A 21774-nucleotide genomic window follows, 5' to 3' on the forward strand; every position below is an offset into this window, starting at 1 on the left:
CCCAAGGACCTCCAGCAGTGATGTCCTGGAGCTGAGATAACTGACTTCCAACCACCACAACCATTTGCCGACTCTGGCGTCCAGTCACCTCGTTAAGGTTTTTGCATGTTTCTTATGCACAAGTGCACTGAGTCAGTCCGTGACCCAAAGAATGTTAAATATGTCTAACTGAGCATGTGCAGTCCACTCCTGGCCTACGCATGTATAGAAGTTCCAAGGTCTGTTGGGACTTGTTCCCGACCTTCACACTCAACAAGATAAGTTTAGGTTCCTTAACAATTGCTCATACTGCTAGATGGTTAAGTAGGATAGGTAATCATGGGGCACAATTTTAATTTGTCACATACTTTTCAGAAAGTAAATAACCTGTCTGCAGAAGGTCCTTGTTAATTGCGTGTTACGGCCAAGTCTCAAAGCACAATGCAATGTTATTATTCCCTTGGCTTTAATAAGCACTTGCCTATGCTGTAAATCCAATTGTTGCTGAATAATTTATTGCTTTTTCCATCTGGTTCAGGTATGAATAGAAATTCAACCTTGTTCAGATAACAGTTGTACATTCAATAGATCCCTGGTCTTTTCTACACAAAAGCTATTTTCTTCAATTAGCATCAGATGAATTAACCATGTTTTACTGCATTGTATTTTCTTATGAATAATCGCTTAAACAAACAGCAGCATAATCAGATTAGGACTGCTCCTTCAATGCACCACTTGAGAAGTCAAGGGCAGTACATCATGTAACACTTTATTTGCAGTGTCTCAAACATATTTTTCTCTCCAATTCTCTGCATTTTATTTGATTGGTCACAATGATAGGAAGTGCAGTGTTACATTAGTTCTGTGCCAACATGTATTTTTAAATTGGACACTTGGAAGTGTGTGTATGTACATGAATGCACCACCTGTGGTGGTCTTCCTGGTAATTTTGCCACTCTGTGCCAAATTTATCACTGATGTTACGCCAGTAATTGAAATCTCAGCTTGTGAATTGTACCTCCACAATTTACAATACATAGTACATGCAATTTAAGAATTCTGAGGGCCGTCTTGTGCAAGTGCAGAGAGATAAAACAACAGACCAAGAACTGGCCTGCTTCTCTTTCATCCCTCGGGTAAGATTACAAGATTAGACATGAACCCCTTTCCAATTTTTTCAGTTTCAGTGTGTTCGATTGAATAAACCACCCAGGGTTAATACTTCTGAGTCGGTGATGAAGTGGAAGACAGGAGCAACGGAATGAAAGAAGAGTTGGTCTTACAGGGCCAAAGGGAATGGTGATGGGGCAAGAAAGAACAAAAGATGCACCGAGAGCCGGTGTGTTGTGCAGATCGAGGGATCGCTTTGCAGAACGCCTCTGTTCAATTTGCCAACATGACCATTGCCATTGGCAAATAGGGTTAAGGCTTTTTGCATGTACATAAAAAGCAAGAGGGTAGCCAGGGACAAGGTTGGCCCACTGAAGGACAGGCAAGGGAATCAATGTGTGGAGCCAGAGGAACTGGGCAAGGTACTAAATGAATACTTTGCATCACTATTCACCAAAGAGAAGGAATTGGTGGATGTTGAGTCTAGAGAAGGGTGTGTAGATAGTCTGGGTCGCATTGAGATCCAAAAAGACGAAGTGTTGGACGTTTTGAAAAATATTAAGGTCGATAAGTCCCCAGGGCCTGATGGAATCTATCCCAGAATACTGAAGGAGGCTAGAGAGGAAATTGCTGAGGCCTTGACAGAAATCTTTGGATCCTCACTGTCTTCAGGTGATGTCCCGGAGGACTGGAGAATAGCCAATGTTGTTCCTTTGTAGAAGAAGGGTAGCAAGGATAATCCAGGGAACTACAGGCTGGTGAGCCTTATGTCAGTGGTACGGAAATTACTGGAGAGAATTCTTCAAGACAGGATCTACTCCCGTTTGGAAGCAAATGGACATATTAGTGAGAGGCAGCACGGTTTTGTGAAGGGGAGATCGTGTCTCACTAACTTGACAGAGTTTTGCGAGGAGGTCACAAAGATAATTGATGCAGGTCAGGCAGTGGATGTTGTCTATATGGACTTCAGTAAGGCTTTTGACAAGGTACCTCATGGCAGACTGGTACAAAAGGTGAAGTCACACACGATGAACGGTGAGCTGGCAAGGTGGATACAGAACTGGCTAGGTCATAGAAGGCAGAGAGTAGCAATGGAAGGGTGCTTTTCTGATTGGAGGGCTGTGATTAGTGGTGTTCCGCAGGGATCAGTGCTGGGACCAATGCTGTTTGTAGTATATATAAATGATTTGGAGGAAAATGTAACTGGTCTGATTAGTAAGTTTGCGGACGACACAAAAGCTGGTGAAATTGTGGATAGCGATGAGGACTATCAGAGGATACAGCAGGATTTAGATCGTTTGGAGACTTAGGCGGAGAGATGGCAGATGGAGTTTAATCTGGACAAATGTAAGAACATAAGAACATAAGAACTAGGAGCAGGAGTAGGCCATCTGGCCCCTCGAGCCTGCTCCGCCATTCAATTAGATCATGGCTGATCTTTTGTGGACTCAGCTCCACTTTCCGGCCCCGAACACCATAACCCTTAATCCCTTTATTCTTCAAAAAACTATCTATCTTTACCTTAAAAACATGTAATGAAGGAGCCTCAACTGCTTCACTGGGCAAGGAATTCCATAGATTCACAACCCTTTGGGTGAAGAAGTTCCTCCTAAACTCAGTTCTAAATCTACTTCCCCTTATTTTGAGGCTATGCCCCTAAGGTAATGCATTTTGGAAGGTCTAATACAGGTAGGAAATATACAGTGAATGGTAGAACCCTCAAGAGTATTGACAGAGAGATCTAGGTGTACAGGTCCACAAGTCACTGAAAAGGGCAACACAGGTGGAGAAAGTAGTCAAGAAGGCATGCGACAAGCTTTCCTTCATTGGCCGGGGCATTGAGTATAAAAATTGTCAAGTCATGTTGCAGCTGCGTAGAACCTTAGTTAGGCCACACTTGGAGTAGTGTTCAATTACGGGTCGCCACACTACCAGAAGGATGTGGAGGCTTTAGAGAGGGTGCAGAAGTGATTTACCAGGATGTTGCCTGGTATGGATGGCATTAGCTATGAGGAGCGGTTGAATAATCTTGGTTTGTTCTCACTGGAACAACGAAAGTTGAGGAGCGACCTGATAGAGGTCTACAAAATTATGAGGGGCATAGACAGAATGGATAGTCAGAGGCTTTTTCCCAGGGTAGAGGGGTCAATTACTAGGGGGCATAGGTTTAAGGTGCGAGGGGCAAGGATTAGAGGAGATATACGAGGCAAGTTTTTTTTACACAGAGGGTAGTAGATGCCTGGAACCCACTGCCGGAGGAGGTGGTAGAAGCAGAGACGATAGTGACGTTTAAGGGGCATCTTGACAAATACATGAATTGGATGGGAATAGAGGGATACAGGCCTTGGAAGTGCAGAAGATTTTAGTCTAGACGGACAGCATGGTCGGCACTGGCTTGGAGGGCTGAAGGGCCTGTTCCTGTGCTGTACCTTTCTTTGTTCTTTGTTTGACCTTGATGTCCTGTAGGCCTGACCATTTAAATTCTTTGCCGTGCTCTCACACTGAGTCCTTGGCCTGCTGCATTCCTCCAATGGAGCTCAACGTAAGCTTGAGGACCAACACCCATCTTTCGATTAGGCACATTACAGCCTTCTGGACTCAAAAAGTCATCTTGAAAAAGTCATCCAGACTCGAAACGTTAGCTCCCTTCTCTCTCCACAGATGCTGTCAGACCTGCTGAGATTGTCCAGTATGTTCTGCTTTTGTTTTATGATTCCAGCATCCGCAGTAATTTGTTTTAATCATCTGGACTCAACACTGAGGTAGGAAACATTTGGCCTGTTGAGCCTGCACCACCATTCAATTAGATCATGACTGATCATCCACAGCAATGCCACTTGCCTGAACTATCCCCATATCCCTTGGTGTCATTAGTATCTAGAAATCTACTGATTTCTGCCTGGAATGTGCTCAATGATTGAACTTCCACAGCCCTCTGGAGAAGAGATTTCCAAAAATTCACCACCTTCTATGAGTAAAGAAATTCTTCCTCACCTCAGTCTTAACTGCTCTGCCACTTATTTGGAATCTGTGTCCTCTGCTTCTCGAATCGCCAGCCAGGGAAAACGTCCTGTCCACATGCATCCTGTCAGACTTCAACAATTTGAGATCGCTAACCCTCTCCCCCTACTTTGAATTCTTTGCATCTTTCAGTTGGGCAGCTCAGCATGAAATTATAGTTAACACTTAAGAGTTACCATTAGCTGTGAATATACCTTTCTGCTTGGGTGTGTGCAACTTGATAATGCTGAGTTACCTGACACAGAAACAATAGAAACTAGTGTGTCAATAGTCAGCAAGAGTCAATGAGAGATTCTGCATTTTAATCTTTGTGAAATGGATGTAACCATACACTGCTATAATCAAAACACTACAGCAGTTTGGTGGGCAACATATTTTATTGATTTCTAATATTATATAGCACCATTAAGTTAGTCACTGAGACTTATTACAAGTTTGCTTAATTTCTTGGTGAACTTCCTGAGAACATAAAACTATTTTAGAAAATCTTGATGCAACACACCAAAACTACTGAGTAAATGTAACAATGTACATCAGTGGATACCAGATTTTATATACAAAATACCATAACTTCCAAGTCATTTTCTAGTACAATGACATAATTAATAATATGACATATAATTAATTATAACGTATTCTGGGTTTACATCACACCAGACTAATTTAAATTCCTGATGTGGGACAAATAAAAGGTGTAGTTAGCTTTCTAAAAAACAAAAATCATTATTCCTATTTTAAAATGTCAAACTTTGGTAAGAATCTTCTCTAGTATCTCCCTTTGTTAACATTTCAAAATGACAGTTTGAACAGCTGTCCAACAGCAAAGCACCTAGCTCCTAACAACAGGTCTAAATAGAGATTAAAACTCATTTTGGGGGTGGCGCAGGGGTTTTCACTGCTGCCTCACGCCGCTGAGTACCTGGGTTCAATCACATTCCCAAGTCACTGTCCGTGGGGAGTTTGCACATTCTCCCCGTGTTTGCGTGGGTTTCACCCCCACAACCCAAAGATAGGTAGGTGGATTGGCCACACTAAATTGCCCCTTAATTGGAAAAAAAAGAATTTGGTACTTTAAATTTAAAGAAAAACTTATTTTGGTCATTATTTTAACTCTGCTGAATTACTTGTTGCATTTGGCAGTCAACCTATTTGACTTCCGGGGAGGCAAGAAGGTGACATCATAGATGCGCGCCTCCTACTGAATGATGAACAGAACAGCAATGAGGCTGCCTCTTGACATGACCATGGGCCACCATGTTCCCTTCTCTCAACTGGAAAGAAGAATAATAATCACTAATTGAGGTTATGAAAGGAGATAGCACAGAAACTAAAGGGAAAAAGAGGACAAATTGTTAAGGACCTGTCTAAGCGTTGCAGCCGCGCACACTGTATGCAGAACTTAGACATGTGAGTATTTCATAGAATTTCAAAGAATTTACAGTGCAGAAGGAGGCCATTCGGCCCATCGAGTCTGCACCAGCTCTTGGAAAGAGCACCCTATCCAAGGTCACCACCTCCACCCTATCCCCATAACCCAGTAACCCCACCGAACACTAAGGGCAATTTTGGACACTGGGGGCAATTTAGCATGGCCAATCCACCTAACCTGCACATCTTTGGACTGTGGGCGGAAACCGGAGCACCCGGAGGAAACCCACACACACACGGGGAGGATGTGAGTATATATACAGCCCAACTGTAAAAACATTTAAGTTTACAACTAGGAACTATTTAATTGGTCCACACTTTGATCTCAGATTTTTTTTTAAATTTAATTTTTCCAATTAAGGGGAAATTTAGTGTGGCCAATTAATCCAGCGCTGCACATTTGCGGGTTGTGGGGCTGAGACCCACACAGACACACCACACAGACAGGATGGCTGATCTCAGTTTTACATGTATATAGAGCTTTATTTAAAAAAATTACTTTATCATATTTTTGTCATGCTTTTGTGTCAATTTTCTATTATAAATTCTTTGCCTGCATTTATAATGAAAGCTGGCAGATACATTTGGCATTCGTCAATTACACCTTTCTACCACTGGTGGTGCTATAACACCTCAGTTTTGCACCTTCCAGTTTCTTAGCCTGTGCCCCAGAGAAACTATTTTGCTCCAGCCAACTATATTTAATTTTCCCAGATGATTTTGCTTTGCTACAGTTTTTAATGATAAATGACAATATAAAATCAAGTGCTAAATAAAAATAAGGACAGGAAAGTACGCAGGCGTTGAATTATATTTGCATGGCGTCTTCGAAATTATTGGCTGTTCATCTAAACTCACTTCACTTGAATGCTGCACTTGAGCCTGTAATGGTACAAGAGATTGGCTTCGATACAGAGATTGAATTTGTAAGCTCTGTCCAGCCACACTAATAAATTGTATGTGGGTACATCCTTTGGTTTAATTTTACCCCATTGCAAGATATCCAGGTCATGTAGTTAGGCGACTCTACATGGAATACATGGCTTGTGAAAGGTAGCGCAACAATCATGTGATTTGGTTGTTATCTGCACAACTCCTATTGAAAATAAATACGCTGCAGTTCATACATTTGTTCAAAGTCAGTGCTCAGCTTGCTATTTTAACTTTTCATGCCATTTATATTACAAATTCAACCACACTGCATATATTGTAGAAATGCGATTAGAAGAAAGGTAACTGCTTTGAGAGAGCCTGTCAATTATCTGAAAGCACTGTAGGTGCTGGAGTTTCCTTGAGCCAAATAGGTGTTCTATAGAAGTTGCTAATGTTCAGACATTTGATCTCTTAAAAATTCCCTCAACATTTAAATCGGTTCTTTGTGGATTTTCTCAACAGTGTATGTTCTGTGGCGGAGGAATAACTTGCAATTTAAAACACTGGTGCGGGAGTCTACTGTAAATCATTGTTGCTGGGTCTTACTGTGCACATTGTATCGCTTGCGAAGAAAAAATACAAGTCAAAATAGAGAACAGGAGGGAAGGCAGCGAGTGCAAGAAAACTAAAGAGACCAAGACGAGAAGAGACCTGAAGAAAAATAAATACACCCAAGAAAGAGACGGAGAACAGCCCAGGATGTAACTTCTGACATCAAGAGATTGGGGTGGGTTTCAGGTATGCACATTCCCAAAATAGTTCCAGAAATGGCACGCGAGGGCTCAAAATAACCAGTATACACAGTCTGTATAATTACACTGCATTGATAAGTAGTACTGTCATCCCTGTTCAAAATGCAATACACTCAAGCCTATTAACAATTACCTATTACAAGATTCACAATTGTTGTTGAGTTAAAGTAAAAAAAAGACTTGTTCAAGCTCGAGACTTATAGATATTTTCAACAATATAGAGAGAAACTAACAAGATATACCGACTGCAGTTCAAGTTAGCTTGTGCTTCTAATTATATATAGATTTTAATGCCTCTAACTCAATCCAATACTACCTTTATGCAAAAAGAATCTGTTTAAATCAAAGCATCAGTTTGAATGGACTATATAAGCTAATGATTGAAACATGCACAGTATAACTTTCAATAATCTGTAACAACTTGCACAATACAGGACAGCCATGCTTCTTAAATTGAGTACTTGCTTTATTCCGAAGTGTGCCAATTTTTCATCGGTCTGTAACATAGTGCTAATTAATAATATTTCCAGAAAATAACATATTAAGTTACTTGATTGAAGGTTACTTTCCTCTGTTGAGCAATACATGTCTTGGTCTCAATTCTGATTTCTTATGCCTCCCCGATTTAAATTGCTCCCCAATTGGAGACCATGGTCGGGGTTCTCTGTTGGCTGATGCCGAAATCGTGAAATGCGATTAGGCGGAGAATAGGTTCCAATGCCAAAATCGTGCGAGCGCCAATTTGACGCCAAATCGCAATTCTCCAGCACCTCAACAGTGGTGTCAATGTGGTCTTGAACGCATATACAGTAAACACTGTTGGCATATTATTAGCGGGCCTGACCCGGCATTCTCCAGGTCTCCACGATTCTCTACCTCCGATGGGTCGAGGTCCCGACGGCGCGGTTCACTTGTGCTTTTAAAAATCGTGAAACCGGCGTCCTGACTACTGAGGGAGAGAGAGGGGGTACGGAAAGTGTCCAACATCGCCATATAGTTTGCTGACAGTTGGGCCGCTGGCCAGGAGGCTTCTGCCAGGACCCGGTTGGGGAGGGGGGGGGGGACACCATTTCCGCAGCCGGAAAGGCAGTCATGCAGCTGCGCACACTGCTGACAGCCACTATGAACTAAGGGCCACGGGTTGTATCAGTGTCTCCCCCCTCCCCAGGCCACCACCCTAGGTGCCCTCTAGCCCCAGCCGACCCATCAGCGGTATGGGCACGCCCCAGCACCATCTTATTGGTTGGGGTGAGTGTGTGTGGGGATTGTAATGTGTATATGTGGCTGCAACTTGTCAGCCTCCCGAGTGTCAATCTCGGGACCGGCTGGCCACTCCTACACGTTGCTCATTGGAATCGATTGTGTTCCACACAGCACCAGTGCTAGCCCCTCCACAGTCATTGATCAGTCCAGGTTCGGCACCAGTTTTGCTGTTGTGAATGCCCATGAATCTTGCCCCGGTGTCATAATCTAAGGAACAGAGAATTCCGCCCCATGTCTTTATCTGCCAAGGACCTTGACACTGGAATTCAGTCCCTAAACCTCCTTGCTTCTCTATTCTCTTTTAAGGTGCCCATTAAAACCTACTTTTTTGTCTGAGCTTCATCTGACCTAATAGCTACTCATCTGGCCATGCATCAAATACTGTTTGATGACACTGCCATGAAGCACCGTGTGATTCTTTGCTACCTTAAAATCATCGTATCAATGCAAGTTACTATTACTGACAATTAAATCTTTAGAAAGAGAAATCTGAGTTCAGGCAATCTGCTTTGCTGGAAAAGGAATATATTCCCGGAAGAGATAAGTGATCAATGATGACATAGCTTTTGTGCCACTGATACATATTTTAATGTTAGCAAAGGAGCCTTTTTTGTTATTAAATATATATCAAGATTCACTTTAACAAGATCATCAGGGTACCTTCATGTCTGTTAAAAATCTGTAACAATCTAACCAGTCGCTTAAAATGAAACACATAATCAGTAATTGATTTTGCTCCTTTTGGTGATGAAGTCCAATCCAATCATTTGGTTGATGGTGACAGTTCAGTGGAGGTGGTGGTGAAGTGGTATTGTCACTGGACTTGTAATCCAGAGACCCAGGTCAATGGTCTGGGGACTCAGGTGAAATCCTACCATGGCAGATGGTGAAATTTGAATTCAATGAAAATCTGAAAAGACCATGAAACCATTGCCGGTTGGAGTAAAAACCTATCTGGTTTCCTAAACATCCTTACCTGGTCTGAGCTATAAGTAACCCCAGGTCCACAACAGTGTGGTTGACTTTTAAATTAAAGTATTTAAATTAAAGTAAATTTGTTTCTTATCATATACGTGATAAAACTGCTTGTTTAATAGCAGTAAATTTCAAACTGTTTCCATGAAGAAGGCAGAATATGTTACAGCTAATCGTTAAAATGGGCTATGGTTGCGTGTGAAAGACAAGTTACCTGGTTTGATAGCTAGTACAGCCCAATCAAATATAACAATCCAATAATCATGGAACTATATTTTAGAGTGAAGATCTATACTGTCAAAGATGTAAATAAGAGGACACTTTAGCAGTCATTCTACAGTTGCCAATGAATTGCAAGGATCTTTGATTGGTCAAATGCAGTAAGTTAACGGTAGAGTCAAAACATAACTTATTGAACAGTGCTTCCTTAAAAAATGTAGATACCTTTATAAATGGTCCTTTTTTTTTTCCAGTTGCTCATCATCAATATTTGTGGAACTGCAAAGAGATTACTCACTTTGGATTCCACTAATGCAATTTAAAGGTTGATAACACACAAACTCAATTCCTGCTGTTTGGTCTCGTGAGCCCTGACTGAAATGATGAGTTTATGTAAATCAGGATGGTATGGCTCCTCTTTAAGTAATGGTCCTTAGTTCTTTCGCTGTCTGCGCCTCTTGCGAAACCTTCTTTTACCTTTTCTGTTTAAGTGCCGCAGCTTCCTCTGCCTGCGTCGTCGATTCCGATGTATCCTGGGGAAATCTCCACGTGGTTCTGGATTGGTAATTCCTTAAAGAAAAACAATAAAAAGATCTTAAGGCTTGTCAGGTTTCAGTAAAGCTGCCTCGATCCCAATGTTTTCACTCTTTCTACATATACTTTAGGATCAACAACATAAATGTCACACGCTATGTATATTAAGGAAAGGAAGATGAATATGGAGCTGCAGAACTGGTACATACATTTGTGTGTTATTTGCTATTTGAAGGTTTTCTGAAATTTGAAAGCTTCATGCAAAATCATAGAATCATTGAATTTACAGTACAGAAGGAGGACATTCGGCCCATTGAGTCTGCACCGGCCCTTGGAAAGGGCACACTACTTAAGCCCATACATCCACCCTATCCCCGTAATCCAGTAACCCCAACTCACCTTTTTCTTTTGGACACTAAGGACGATTTATCATGGCCAATTCACCTAACCTGCACATCTTTGGACTGTGGGAGGAAATCGGAGCACCCGGAGGAAACCCTCGCAGACACGGGAAGAAAATGCAGGCTCCACACACCCAAGCCAGAAATCGAACCTGGCACCCTGGAGCTGTGAAGCAACTGTGCTAACCACTATTCTACTGTGCTGCCCAAATCGATGACCTTCACTCGACCTCAAATGGGGCAAACATTCTTCGGAAAAGAGAGTGAATGGAGAAGGGTGGTCTCAAAATAATATAACAGGAGATCGAGTTGGAAAGGAATAGCAGGCGGAATGAAAGCTGTTGGAACTTAAGCTGAAAGCTTAACAGAAAGAAAGTGAGAAATTACAAAGCAAGAAACTTTGAGATAATGAAAGATACTAGTAAAGAGACAAGGCGTATTTAAAAAATTGACAAAAAGAAGAAAAATAGGCAGCTTTGCACAATTACAGAAAGAACATTAAAACCATAGAAAGCGCAATATAGACTCTCCAGGATAACTACAGATATAAAAAAAGAGGCGAGAGAGTTGAAGGCTAGGAGATTTAATGTAAGTTTTTGAAGAAACAGAGACCACATTCTTTAGTTGGGGATTCAGCAATAAGAAGTCATCACTATAAAATGATTACAGGAATGCTTTGCCACGTATCAAATGTTTGAGGTGGACAATTGCATCTTCCAAGAGAAAAGTGGTGAATCGGCTGAAGCAAAGATAGGTTTAAGGGGCAATTTTTGTTGAATTTTAGTTAGCTTCAGCAGAGAATTGGTACAAACACAACAATCTTCCTCTGTGCTCTGTACCACTGTGATTATATGGTGCACATGAAAGGGATTCAAATCAAAACCAGGTTAACTTTTCATCAATAAAAATAGCATCATTTTCTTGAGAGCAATATTTCTTTCTGAGGCTCGAAAATGGGATATTTTGTTTCTGGGGGATGAAGCAATCACAGGGAAATCACCCCTCATTTCTTGCTTCTTATCTTCCCGTAGCAAGGGTGGGATTGGCCCCAAACTTTATTTTTTATATAAATCATTTAACATAAATCACATTCAGAATAATTGAACACAGATGTCCAGTGCCTTTCCTTTCTTGACTGGGAGTTCCATCAGATTGATGGATTTCAGAGGTCAAAGTTTACTTGGTCACGACAGGTACAGACAATCTATAAATGGCCTGCAAGAAAGCAGCACCCATCCATTGGCTCAGAGGAGGAGGCCAGTGAGTATTTGAACAGCTCACAAAATACATATCTACATTTGATACAGCAGTGAAGGTTCTCGAAAATACTTCAGGTTAAAGTGTGATGGCCAAACGATACACATTCCGTCAGAGAAGGAAGGGAAATAGTGATGCATTAAACAATACATGGCAGTATTTCAGGAGTTATCCTTTCACATGTAAATTTGGTACATTAACCAACAAAGTAAATTGCGACCAACCGACTGAAAAAAACTTCAATTCCACAAATTAAGAAACACCTTCTCATGGAGGATGATGATTCAACCTCAGAAAGAGCCATGACCGTAGCAGCCCAAATTGAATATGCCATATTTAATTCATAGAGATTGCACGGAAATGCACCTCTAGCCTCAGGGTTGGAGACACAGTTTGCCCAGCCAGATGAAGTGCAACGGTTACGAACGAAGAAACCTCAGCAGTTTCACCAACACTTGCCCCATCACAATCAGATACCCACAAAATTGCGCCCGAGCTGCGGAGGCAACCATCGATTCACAACACCATGTCCAGCTCGAAGGAAAAAGTGTAACTCACGCTGGAAGATGAAACACTTCTATAAATGTGTGAAGAAGACTTGATCAGTTGGAGGTGCGGAGGAAACTATTTCCGAGCGTGAAATACAGTATGTGTACATCATCACAGATGGTAAAGCACCAGATAGTTTTAAGGATTGCGCTGTCAATATCACAGGCATCTCAGTGTTGCTCCCCCGCATTGATGTCAGCACAGAGGTATCTCTATTGTGTGACAAACTCTCCCAGTATTTAATTTGAAACATTTTCTCACTTGCATGACAGATACACTTCATTCTTACTCAATTATTCAAGTTTTAGGAAAGATCACAGTTAAAGTCACTGCAAACACGTCAACCTCTCATTCTCATTTCACATAGGCAAAGGCAGAGGCCAATGGGATAAACCTATGTGACAAGCTTCGCTTCAAACCTGGGACACCACACGAGAGCGTACATTGACATGATCGATGACATTGGCTACACATAACAGTATCCTTCCTTACTTAATAGCAGCACAGTTCAATGGGAATAGAGTCCCGTTTTAGGCATGTTTAACGGGATGTTTCTCTGAGCCTGCAGAGCCAAGAAATACCAGCTATTAAATGGGACCCTGGGTGCGATTTAACGGTAATGAAACAGAGTCTCGTGTCGGGCGTGTTTAGCCAGGTGTTTACCGGAACTGGCTGTGCTGCGAACAACCCCGCTATTAAACAGGACTCTGCTTCTCTACTGGACTCTACTGGGGCTGGTTTAGCACACTGGGCTAAGTCGCTGGTTTTTAAAGCAGACCAAGGCAGGCCAGCAGCACGGTTCAATTCCCGTACCAGCCTCCCCGAACAGGCGCTGGAATGTGGCGACTAGGGGCTTTTCACAGCAACTTCATTGAAGCCTGCTTGTGACAATCAGCGATTTTCATTTCATTTTCATTCTGTGCCTTGGCGGGAAACACCTGCCAAGGCTGCACAGTTCCATTTCCTACACTAACAAGCTCTGCTCGCCAGCACAAGAAGAGATCAGGACGTCATTTCTCTGGACAACCCACCACAACCTCCAGACCTCCCCAATGTCCAGCTTACCAATGAGTGTGTCATTATGCCCCCTGCACCACAGCACACAAGGGCAGATCCCGTGCCTTGCATAACTATGGCATGACCATATTCAAGTGAGCCTTACTGCACACTTGCATATGCAAATATGGATCCTTTCCAGAGACTGCAATGCCCCATGAAATAGTGTTAGATCTTGTGAGGTGTATAAAGGCCCTTAAATCGCCCAAGAGGCCTCTCGCAAGATTTAATGGCCTCATCACGTCCTTAGACAGGGGTGATGAGGCCGGTACATTGTGGCCTATATTTTTTGGGGGCCTTGACGAGGAAGCCCCTCCAAGGCCGCATTAGCATTAACTTCCTGCACTGACGAGCTCAGCTTGTCCATACAGGAAGAGATCAGGCGCCATTTTTAAATGCCGCCCCGATCTCGCCACCCCACCATTGCAGGCCCGGATCTCCCCAACATATTGATTTGGGGGTTCATGAGCCCACTTCATAAGGACACCTCCCGAGTCCATCCCTGGCACGGGCAACCGGTCACCTAGGCACTGCCATCCTGGCACCCTGGATCTCTCGGGAGACCCCCCCCCCCCCAGGTGCCGTAATGCCTGGTCCATGTTTGTGTGGACCTGTGCTAAACGGCGCCACTGCGAGATCTCCAAGGCACGGGCGCTCGTTCCCATGCCTTTGTAGACTCCAGTGCAAACTTATTTAAGTGAGCTTAATTGCACACTTAAATATTCAAATCTGGATCCTGCCTGGTGAGGACTAGATCTAGATAGCGATGCCTCGCGAGATCCCATTATGAGTCGTCCCGAACGCTGTAAATGTCACGAGCATTTTAACAGCCTCGTCACATCACAAGTCGGGCACAATGAGGCTGTATGATCGTGCCCCAGATTTATGAGATTAAGGGACACTGGCATGTCGACACATAAATTATGCCAGTTTTCAAAATTTGAGAGGGTTGCCAAAGTATCAAACATTGAAGGGATGGTCAACCTACTTGATGACATTGTTGTCATCAAGCGACAAAGCAGAACACGATCAGCAGTGATCGCACAACATAATTTGACGTTCAACAAGGGTAAGTGCACATTCATGGCTCATGAGATTGAGTTTTTAGGGTACAGATTAACAGCAGCTGCAGTGAAGACAACTTTGACTCAGTGCCACATTTAAAATGCCATCAGGAGAATTTCCCTCACCATTTTGAGAACTTCATTCTGGGATATCTCCTGTTTTCTGAAGAATACAAGGCCAGTCCAGCTTGTCTGGATCCTCCGGTTAACCCCTATTTCTCTTTGTTTATTCCCTTTATTTTCTTTTGTTTTGGCTTTTATAGTTTTTTGTACTTGGGCAATTACTGGGACCTACATCTTTAAGATGGACTTCATCTTAATTTAAGGAAAAAGGGAGCCAGCAGATTGCTGGCATCAATGCTGACTCAACTTGATGGACTTGGCTGTCGGCCATAGAGCTGTTTACTTTACCGGGCTTTTAGCTAGTAGTCCATGCTGATTGGTGTTGGCCATCCCAGAATGCTCTGCCAAAGCCAGGAAGGCTGCATCTGGAGTTTTTAGTTTTGGTTTGAACTCAGAGCTCAAGAAAGCTCTTTGGAGTTTTCTCTCTCCCTAAAAATGGGAGAACTCTCTCAAACACCTTAGCTGGGGCTCAGTCCAGATAATTGGAGTAGCCAGCCTTTATACAGCCTGTGGGTGTTTAATGCCTGACGACAGAGCTGGAGGAAACTTTGTGGGTTTCTCTCCCTGTAAGATTATCAGACCACGCTAAGATCTTGTGGAAGCATTTTCTCTGCTATTCCGTTTATCTCAGACAAGCTATTGGTCGTTCTGGTGAAGTTGAAACAAATAAGAATTGTACAAGCCTGAGGCTGTTCTTTCGAGTGAAGACCTCGGTTAATAAGAGTTAAAGTTACTCCCCAGAGGGAATCCCACAATTTTGGTGATTTGGATTGAATGTTTCAGTCATAAGATCCTCATTGGCATCCAACAATGTTTCTCAATCATTCCGCATCCTGGAAGGACAGTCAGCTGAAAAAACGTCAACATCCAAAGCAAGGGCTCTCATCTTCCATCTCACATTAATTCTTTTATTTTACCCTCCCCCTCCCTCTGCAAGTGTATGTCTTATGTGTGTTTAGGTAGAGGGTGGGGCAGTAAAAGGGGTGGGGGAGTAGTAGATTAGCTGGGCATTATTCTAGCATAATCATTGCATGTCTTTTCTCTATTGTTGCTCGAAATAAAGTTGTTGTGCATCGCTTACAAATCTGGTGCCTATAAGTCATTGGAGAAGTCACAGGCCAAAGATCTCAGCAACATTATACAAATTATTGGTTAATTCACTTGTGTTAGGATTCCGGGGCCTGTGGGGCTAGGGTTGACCGTACACTAGCTCAGGTAGTTTATTGCCAGTACACTCTTATTATCAAAACAACAAGGATCAAGATAATTGCCTTGCTGCCTTACTGATTCCCGGGCCAGTTCAGGTTCCAACAAAGATGGCTCCTCTAGCTGCTGAAACATAATTTTCTAAGTCACGCAATTGAATATACATAGCTTATATAAATTAACATGGAGCTTGTCTTGTTATGCTATTTAGGTGTAGCATAAGGGACTTCCTTGTGGTGCACTCGACAAAGGAAGGATCAGAAAGATAACTCCAACACGTTTATTAAACTACGTACACTATTATAACTTGGGTTCGACACTACTGTAAATCCTCCTATAGCTCCTCAGACTGACTAACCAGACTGCTACAATCCACGTGGTGGGAATGATATCGAATCAACCTTGTCTCTGTACTCTCTGACTGTCTCCACTGGAAAGAGACAGATCGTGTGTCTGGTGCCTTTTATATACGAGTTGGTGTAATGCCCTCCTGTGGTCGTGTCACCTCTGTGAGTATCGTGAGTGCCCATTGGTCGTGTCCTATCTAACTGATGTATTGGTTGAGTGTGTGTGTATGATGTCTCTGGTGCTCCCTCTAGTGTCTAACTATTCTACATGTATGTACATTAACCCCTTGTGTATTTACAGTGATGATCACCACAGAGCTGTAGCTTCCTGAAAAATAAACACCTCATAACATTAGGTTCTCAATGTCCCAGTGGTTTATTTTTGTAAACTTTTGCCTCCCACCATGTGTCCTTTATAACTTGTAGAAAGAAAAGCAATTCTTAACCAAGAAAAGAGTTAACATATTTATTATTCTAATGAAAGACTGCTTTAGTAAAACACAAATTAAGGTATCTCACTAAAGATCTCACAGGATTACTGGAATGAGAAAAGCAACATCAGTCTCGTGCCCTTCTGAGACTGGCGGCGATTGTTGGGCAGCAGAAGAAAGTGCTTGATGTTTTCTACATAGAAACTTAGCGTTTCTCAACATCACCACCCTGCATTTCATGAAAATAAACAAGAAGGCCTCTATTTTTTACGTCAATATCAGAATGAAATCCACTACGTACCTAAACAGTATGACTTTTAAACAAATGCCACATCAGCCATCCATTTTAGCTGACAAAGCTGACTATTTTAGCTGATTGAGAAAGTTGAAGCACTTGGAACTGAAGGAAACTTGACAATATGGATCCCAAACTGGCTTAGTCATAGGACACAAAGCGCGATTGTAGAAGGCTGTATGAGCAACCGGTGGCCGGTGTCCAGGGGCATACCACAGGGATCAGAGCCGGTTCCCTTATTATTTGTTTATATATATATATATATATATATGATATAGATGAGAACGTGGGAGGGAATAATAAGTATGTTTGCAGACAACATCAACATTGGTAGGTCGATTAACTGAATTAAAGAAAAGGGTTGTGAGGGGAGATCAATTGGGGAGTATGGAGTGAGGCACTGCGTAAGGTAAACGGGACCTCCTCTTGTGCAAGGATGAGCCTGATACAGTTTAAGATGGTGCACAGGGTGCATGTGACTCAGGTGAGAATGAGTGAGTACTTTCAGGGAGTAGCAGGTGTGTGTGAAAGGTGTGGGCAGGGGCCAGTGAATCACGCGCACATGTTTTGGGTGGGGAAAAATTGGGAAGATTCTAGGCGGGAGTGTTCGCGGTCTTAGCCAGGATAGTGGAGGAGGAGGTGGACCCGGACCCTTTGGTGGTGATATTTGGGGTTTCAGAGAAGCTGGAGCTCATGAAGAGGAGGAAGGAGGATATTGTGGCCTTTGCCTCTTTGATTGCACAGTGGCAGATTTTACTGGAGTAGCGGCTTGGTTGGGCAGCCTCTACGATTTCCTGTGGTTGCAGAAGATAAAGTATGAGTTAAGGGGCTCCGCAGAGGGGTTCGAGAAAAGGTGGGGAATGTTTGTGACCGTGTTTGAGGGGCAGTTCGTCGCAGGGGTGGGGAGGGTGAAAAAGGGGGGAAAATTTGAACAGACCGTATAGTTATTTGCTGGGAAGTATGTTGCCCGGGGTTTTTATATGTTGTAACTTGTTTTGATACATGGTGGTAATAAAATATATTTTTTTTAAAGTGAAGAAGAGGGTCGTAAGTTACAGGAAAAAGCAGATGGGTTGATCAGGTGAGCAGAGCAGTGGCAGATGGTATTTAACCCTGAGAAGTGTGAGGTGAAGCACTTTGGAAGAAGAAACAGGACAAATTAGTATGTAATGAATGGCAGGATAGTAGGGGGATCAGAGGAACAGGTGGATCTTGGGAGTATTTGTCCATAGATCCCTGAAGGCAGCAAAGCAGATGAGCAGGTGAGTCAAGAAGGCAAATGGGACACTTGCCTTTATCAGTCAAGGCATAGAATTTAAGAGCAAAGGGATTATTATGGAGCTCAGAATGCTGGTTAGGATGCAGCACTGTGTGCAGTTCTGGTCACCTGTATAGGTAGGAGGTGAATGCACTGGAGGGGGTACAGAAGAGATTCACCAGGAAAAACACCTGAGGTGGAACATCTGAGCTGTAAGAAAGATTGGACAGGCTTGGATTGCTTTCTTGAGCAGAGAAGGCTGGGGTGGGGTGGGGGGGTGGGGACATGATTGAGGTATAAGATTATGAGGGTTTTGGGCATGGCAAATAGAAAGCAGCTGTTATCCTTGGTAGAGGGGTCAATCACAAGGGAACATAATTTTTGGGTGAGGTGCAGGCGATTCTGTGAGAATTTGAGAAAACAAAATTCACTCAGAGGGGTGAGAATCTGGAATGCACTGCCTGGGAAGGTAGTGGAGGCTGAAAACCTCACATCCTTTATAAAAAACACTTGGATCAGCACTTGAAACACCATCACATTCAAGGATATGGGGTGGAATTCTCCGAACCCCCCCCCCCGCAGGGTCGGGGAATCGCCTGGGGCCAGCGTAAATTCCACCCCCGCCGTGGCCGGAATTCTCCACCACCCGGGAATCCGCGGGAGCAGGAATCGCGCCCCGCCGATCGGCATGCCCCCCAGCGCCGATTGGCGGGCCCCCCATGGCAATTTTCCGGCCTGCGATGGGCCGCAGTCCCGCCACTGTTAGGCCTCTCCCGCCAACGTGGTTTAAACTAACTCTCTGCCGTCGGGAGCAGGCGGCGCAAGCGAGCCCCGGGGGGGGGGGGGGGGGGGGGCGCGGGGCGGTCTGACCCCAGGGGGTGCCCCCATGGTGGCCTGGCCCGCGATCGGGGCCCACCGATCGGCGGGCGGGCTAGTGCCATGGGGGCACTCTTTTCCTTCCGTCGCCGCCACAGCCTCTACCAAGGCGGAGGAGGAAGAGACCCCCTCCATCGCGCATGTGCCGGTGGTGACGTCAGCGGTCGCTGACGCTCCTGCGCCTGCACGGACTCATGCCGACCGAAGGCCTTTCGGCCAGCCCTGATGCCGATCGGCCTGGTGCCAAAGGCTGTTGGCGCCAGTCGGCGGAGCGGGAGCCAACCCGGCGCGGGCCTAGCCCCTAAAGGTGCGGAGAATTCTGCACCTTTGGGGAGGCCCGACGCCGGAGTGGTTGGCGCCAATCCGCTACGCCGGGACCCCCCGCCCCGCCAGGTAGGGGAGAATTTTGCCCATGGCAAGTGGGATTAGGGCGAGGTTAAGGGTAGTTATTTTCGGTACAGGCTCGATGGGCCGAAGGGCCTTTTCTGTGCTGTACGACTCTATGACTCTGAGACTGGCATGATGCCAAGTTGTGGATTGATTTTAGCCATGGAATTATAACTAAAAATAGGTTGACTGCCTAAACTCATTTTCAATCTTTCGTCAATCGAGTCAGAATTTTGTGGCCACCTTAATGCTCTATTGAAACCTGCGTGTAAAAAATATTACAGACTGATAACTGTTGTAGCAAGATAAAGTGCACTCACATATATATATATATATATATATATATATGAAAAGGAGGTTCAATGAGGAAAATGGCAAAAACTTCGCTAGAAAATCTGGGAACTTCAGAATTTAGAAATCATAGAATTAACAGTGCAGAAGGAGGTCACTCGGCCCATCGAGTCTACACTAGCCCCTGGAAGAGCACCCAAGCCCACACCATATCCCCGCAACCCAGCAACCCCACCTAACATTTGGACACCACGGGGCAATTTAGCATGACCAATTCACCTAACCTTTTTTTAAATTGGATTTTTGAACAAAGTATATTTACCATTATGTACATAGAATAATATATAATATATAAGAGAAGAGCACACACAAAAAAAATAAAAAAATAAAAGGTAGGGTATTATTCACTAGCTCAAAAACAGCAACTGTGTACAATTGGCAATATTATTTTTAAACAGATAAGTAGGCATCTGTTTGTGGGTGGGGGGGGGGGGGGGGGGGGGGGACTGGGGAGCTCCATATACATTTGGGTGCAATTCGTGAATGGGTCTGATGTCAGTGTTGTCACCTGCTTCTCCCGGACGGATTTCGCTGCCGTTGTCGTCTCGCGTTCACCTCCGCTTCAGCTATACATGCCATCGTTCGCATGTAGAGAGATCATTTAGAGAGATTCTGAGAGGTCGGACAGCCAGTCTGCAGCTTTGGGTGGTGCTGCTGACCGCCAGCCGAACAGGATTCTACGGCGGGCGATCAGGGAGGCAAAGGCAAGGTGTCTGCTCTTCTCCCCAGGAATAGATCTGGCTGGTTTGAAACCCCGAAGACCACCACTTTCGGGCATGGCTTCAATTCACCTAACCTGCACATCTTTGGACTGTGGGAGGAAACCGGAGCACCCGGTGGAATCCCACGCAGACACGGGGAGAACGTGCAAACTGCTTACAGTCAATGACCCAAGCTGGGTATCAAACGCGGTCCCTGGCAATGTGAAGCAATAGTGCTAACCACTGTGCTACCGTGCCACCCCCCAACAGTGCTTGTGGTTCAATCTCCAGCGTATTGTAATGGATAACATAGAACAACATAGAACGATACAGCGCAGTACAGGCCCTTCGGCCCTCGATGTTGCACCGACATGGAAAAAATCTAAAGGCCATCTAACCTACACTATGCCCTTATCATCCATATGCTTATCCAATAAATTTTTAAATGCCCTCAATGTTGGCGTGTTCACTACTGTTGCAGGTAGGGCATTCCACGGCCTCACCACTCTTTGCGTAAAAAACCCACCTCTGACCTCTGTCCTATATCTATTACCCCTCAATTTAAGGCTATGTCCCCTCGTGCTAGCCACCTCCATCCGCGGGAGCTAGCACGAGGGGACATAAGGTGGGTAGCGGCTGGCGAAGAGGCCTTTTGTTCCGGTTTTCAAACATGGACAAGACCATAGTGTCAATCAACCCAAGGGAAATAATTTTTGGTGGAAAGGTTGTTGAACTAACAGCAAGAGTATTCCAGTGAGAATATTCCAGTGACACTATCAAATGGATCTGATAATTAGGGCTGGAAATAAAAAGAATATGTGAAGAAAAGTATGGGATAAGATTTCACTTATGCGATGTGTGCCACAAAATTATGATTCTGTTTAGAAATAACTGGTTTACAAATTCCCTCCACGTAACACAGAGAAAATAGTGTAAAACTTTAATTTATCAAAAAAAATGATTTGAATCGCAAGTAAAATATTCATTTTTCACACTGCAGCAAGCTCTGAATGTAAAACTGAACGTCTGGTTATTATGTCATCATAAATTAGGTCCGGGGATCAAATACAAGTCCTTTGATCTTTGTTTTAGAGCCAGTTACTATTTATCATGAGTGTAGCCGATCCCTCTACTTGTCAGTACAAGCCGGGTACAGTTTTGCCAATCCAGATGCCTTGGTTCATTGCTTTGTTGTTTCTCAGGCGTCAGTGCTTTATGGAGCTCTGTGCTTTCTTGGTACTTTGTCAGGATAGTTGCT

General features: G+C 43.9%; 1 protein-coding gene across 1 annotated transcript in view; it reads right to left on the minus strand.

The window, feature by feature from the left end:
• Positions 1 to 5878: 5878 nt before the first annotated feature.
• The window catches only part of vwa2 (von Willebrand factor A domain containing 2), an 84587-nt gene continuing 68691 nt past the window's right edge, over positions 5879 to 21774 (minus strand). The window contains exon 14 of the mRNA XM_038821941.1: positions 5879 to 10250. Coding sequence (XP_038677869.1) covers positions 10114 to 10250 — 137 coding nt within the window. The 3' untranslated portion in view covers positions 5879 to 10113. The remainder of the gene's footprint in view (positions 10251 to 21774) is intronic.

This window comes from Scyliorhinus canicula, chromosome 16 (genome assembly GCF_902713615.1).
Source record: "Scyliorhinus canicula chromosome 16, sScyCan1.1, whole genome shotgun sequence".
Classification (NCBI taxonomy): Eukaryota; Metazoa; Chordata; class Chondrichthyes; order Carcharhiniformes; family Scyliorhinidae; genus Scyliorhinus; species Scyliorhinus canicula.